Source organism: Pteropus medius, unplaced genomic scaffold, assembly GCF_902729225.1.
Source record: "Pteropus medius unplaced genomic scaffold, Ma_sr-lr_union100, whole genome shotgun sequence".
Lineage (NCBI taxonomy): Eukaryota > Metazoa > Chordata > Mammalia > Chiroptera > Pteropodidae > Pteropus > Pteropus medius.
Genome location: NW_024352837.1, coordinates 135,039 through 138,380, shown reverse-complemented (window position 1 = coordinate 138,380; position 3,342 = coordinate 135,039). Strand labels below are relative to the sequence as shown.

The following is a 3,342-nucleotide window of genomic DNA, read 5'->3' as shown; positions in this document are numbered from 1 at the left end:
GGAAGGGGGCCTCGGGGGCCAGGGAGTAGTCGATGGAGAGGATGGGGACGCCCAGCTCCTGGGCCCAGCTCTTGAGGTAGGGCTCATGGGATTTGGAGGTCTGGGCCACGAAGCCGCCACCGTGGATATGCACAACCAAGGATGGTGAGCGGGGTGCCTGCTGCGGCCGAGGCCACAGTTCCAGGCTCCTTGAACCCTCGGACTTCACCAGGCTGTTGAGCTGCTCACTGTCCTGGAGGAGGAGGCAAAGAGGCAGGTGACGCTTGTGGTGGGGGGCTGCCTGGGCCTCCCCCTCCACCAAGGGGATATGCTCAGAGGGACAGAAAGGGGGCAGGTGTGAACGGTGAGGCAGAGGGCAGGCATCTCAGTGGGGGTGGGTGCTGCCCATGCCCCTCACTGTACCTGTTCCTGGAGGCAGGGGCCTTACCTGTCCTTCACGCAGATCATAGGAGATGAGCCTGACGAGGACTGGCCCGGGGCCCGTGTGGGCCAAGGGGGGTGAGATGGTGACTGTGAGCTTGGGATCAGCGGTCAGCGGCATTTCAAAGGCCTCCGGTGGCAGGCTGAGCAGGCGGCTTACCCTCACGGTGACTGATGCCATGTTTGCTAGAGACTGGTGGGAGGGAATGGAAAGGGCACTGGGGAGGGGCTGCTTGCAGGGGTCCCCCTCACACCTCCCCTCAGACCCCCAGTTTATCCCTTATGTGCCATCCCTTGGCCTGGAGCCCTGCAGAGACCCGATGTGGCCTAGGCTAAGTCTCTGGGCTTCAGTATCCCCGTCTTGTGACAGGTTGGGTCCCTCGTTGGGCCCCATGCTCACTGATAGCACCTCGATCTCAGTGATATTCCAGAAGGCTTTCCAGAAGTGTACATCCAGGTTCTGAGTGATTCGCTCAAACTCGGCCCCACGCAGCTCTGGGTCGATGGCAAAGCGGCCGCCGGTGAAGAGGGAGCTGGCGGTCACACCTGGGGGTCGGGAGAGTGTCAGGGAACCTGGGTGGGTCAGGCCGTGGGGTCAGGGTCAGGGAGGAGGGACAGGAGGGGCGGAGCAAGGGCAGGGCCCGGCTGGCCGGGACTCACTGAGTCCAGTTTCGTTGCGTTTGTAGTGCTCCCCGAAGGACACCAGCCCGATGGAGATGGTCTGCAGGAATGGCCTGATGGCAGGTGTGAACTGTGGAGAGATGCCTCTGTGTCATCCACCGCCCAGAATAAGGACTGGGGGTGGGCAGGAGTGAAGGGCAGAGAGTCGGTCAGCAAACATTTAGTGAGCACCTACTATGTTCCAGGCACTGGTCTAGGCACATGTCATATAATGTCAAGTAATGACTAATGCTTTGAAACGACAGTAGGTGCAGGGGACATAGAGTGATGACTCGGGGTCAGACTTCTTAGATAGTCTCCAAGAGGGGACTTGAGGAGGGACCTGAATGAAGCGAGGGAAAGCTGCTCCTTGCAGTGGGCACAGCGAGTGCAAAGGCTTTGAGGCGGACTATGCTTGGGGTGGATACGAAAGCTGGGGCCAGCGCAGCTGGAGCAGAGTGAGCTGGCGGAGAGGGGCAGAGGGTGAAGTCGGAGCAGCGGAGGGGGCTCCTAGGGCCCAAGGAACTTAAATTTATTCCAAACGTGGGGTGGAGCCACTGGAGGGCTGTGAATCGGAAGTAAGGTGACACAGGGATTTCTTGAAAGTCAGCGAGGACGGCAGTGGGGGCCGGTTGTGGCGCAGCCGGAAGGCAGATGGGAGATGGTCAGAGATCTTGAGGCGGAAAGACAGACAGAAGGGGAGACAGTGGCTGAGGGAAGAGCCAGGCAGTGCAGGAAAGACAATGGGAAGACAAGATCAGAGAGAACAGCCACAGCAGGCTAGGCACAGGGCCAGCTGGGTTTTCCTGTTCACTAGGCAAATACATGCCTAGGTCTAACTGCATGCTCAGCACTGGGCTGGAGCAGGGCCAGAGATCCAGCGATCCAGACGGGGGAGGCCTCTGACCTCCTGGCGCTGACATTTTACAGGGGGAGGCTGTTCTCTAACACAACACAGCTGGGCCCTCAGAGTAGCTGTCAGGCATGGCTCTACCCCTGGCTGAGGGCCCAGAGGGCCAAAGAACACAGGAGTGCCTGGCCATTGTGGCTGGATGCTGGCTCAGTTGGCCACAGAATCTCTCTCTCTTGTGACTCCAAGGTCATGGCTGGGACACAGGGAGGGGCTGGCTGGCCCAGCTGGGCTGATCAATACTTGTGGGTTCAGCTTTAGGTGAGAGAGAATTCCCAGGAATACCCAGGCTGGGTCAATGAGGACAGACCTCCCCGTAAGGAAACATGGAAAGGTGGGGAGATGGAGGCTGAGAGATTGTCAGACTCAGCTGTCACTGAGGTGTGTGTGTGTGTGTAGGCTTGAAGGGGGGGAGAGGCGGTGCGGGCTGACAGAGCCTGAAGGGCTATAGGGTCACACAGCTTGATACTCCTGCTGGGGTTCCCTGATGTGGCTGGGGACTGTGGGACCTGGCACTGACTCCAGACAGGGGCAACTGGGCCTGTGCTCTGAGTCTGGTGTCCCAAGTGCCCCCCTGTGCCCCACAGGTTCTGAGTCACCAAACTACTTTTCCTATGAATCCGAAGGCCTCCAGGCTGCCTCCCTCTCAGTGCTGAGGTGAGATGACTCTCTAAGGGTGGTTTGGGGTGGGCAGAGGGTAGGAGAAGGCCTGTAGCAGGTGGGGGTCAGGATCCTAGTTCAGGAGGAAAAGTGTCTTACCAGGTTTTCCTCGCTGTCACAAACTCAATACGTGCTCTGGCCCTCCCCCAGCCTGAAAATCCTGATTCTGTAGCTCCTCAGGGGAGTCAAAAAGCCCAGGCAGATCTGGGTCCAGCAGAGCAGCTGCAGGCCCCCTCCCTTTGAACTTCTGTAAAATAGGGTTCACGCTCTTCCTCTTCCCTTCTAGGGCTCCAGTGGGAAGGATGAAATAGGATGTGCTCTTATGAATGGGCCTTTGAGAACAATACTGACTACTCTCCTTGTGTGGGGGGGCCTCAAACTCAAATGATTTCAGGGGCCACACAGGTCACATAAAAGAGTGAATGGATCTCCTGAGTGTAGAGAGCACTGGAGAGTGTGGTGCAAAGAGCTATGTAGATTAAAGATTTCTTGCTATATGGTAGATTCGGCCTGGGGGGCTGCAAGTTTGAGGTCCCCATGTAAGCTCTATCTGAGGCCCAGATAGCTTCTTCTTTCTGAAAATGTGGTTTCCTGAATCCATGACCCTTGTGGTTATTCTGCTATGCTATTGGGCTAGGTTAGGGGCCAGTAGGCGCTTTCACCACAGGCCGTTACTTAGGGCTGGGGGGGCG

At 57.9% G+C, this 3,342-nt stretch overlaps 2 protein-coding genes across 2 annotated transcripts in view; both read right to left on the bottom strand.

The window, feature by feature from the left end:
• Position 1: 1 nt before the first annotated feature.
• Positions 2-3,342, bottom strand: part of LIPE (lipase E, hormone sensitive type) — a gene marked incomplete at its 3' end in the record, with an annotated part of 10,791 nt that continues 7,450 nt past the window's right edge. Inside the window, exons 3-6 of the mRNA XM_039849974.1 lie at positions 1,081-1,171; positions 821-966; positions 428-613; positions 2-232 (exon numbers count right to left, since the gene is read on the bottom strand). Coding sequence (XP_039705908.1) covers positions 2-232; positions 428-613; positions 821-966; positions 1,081-1,171 — 654 coding nt within the window. The remainder of the gene's footprint in view (positions 233-427; positions 614-820; positions 967-1,080; positions 1,172-3,342) is intronic.
• Positions 2,914-3,342, bottom strand: part of CXCL17 (C-X-C motif chemokine ligand 17) — a 21,660-nt gene continuing 21,231 nt past the window's right edge. Inside the window, exon 5 of the mRNA XM_039849956.1 lies at positions 2,914-2,924. The gene's annotated coding sequence lies outside the window, so the exon portion shown is untranslated. The remainder of the gene's footprint in view (positions 2,925-3,342) is intronic.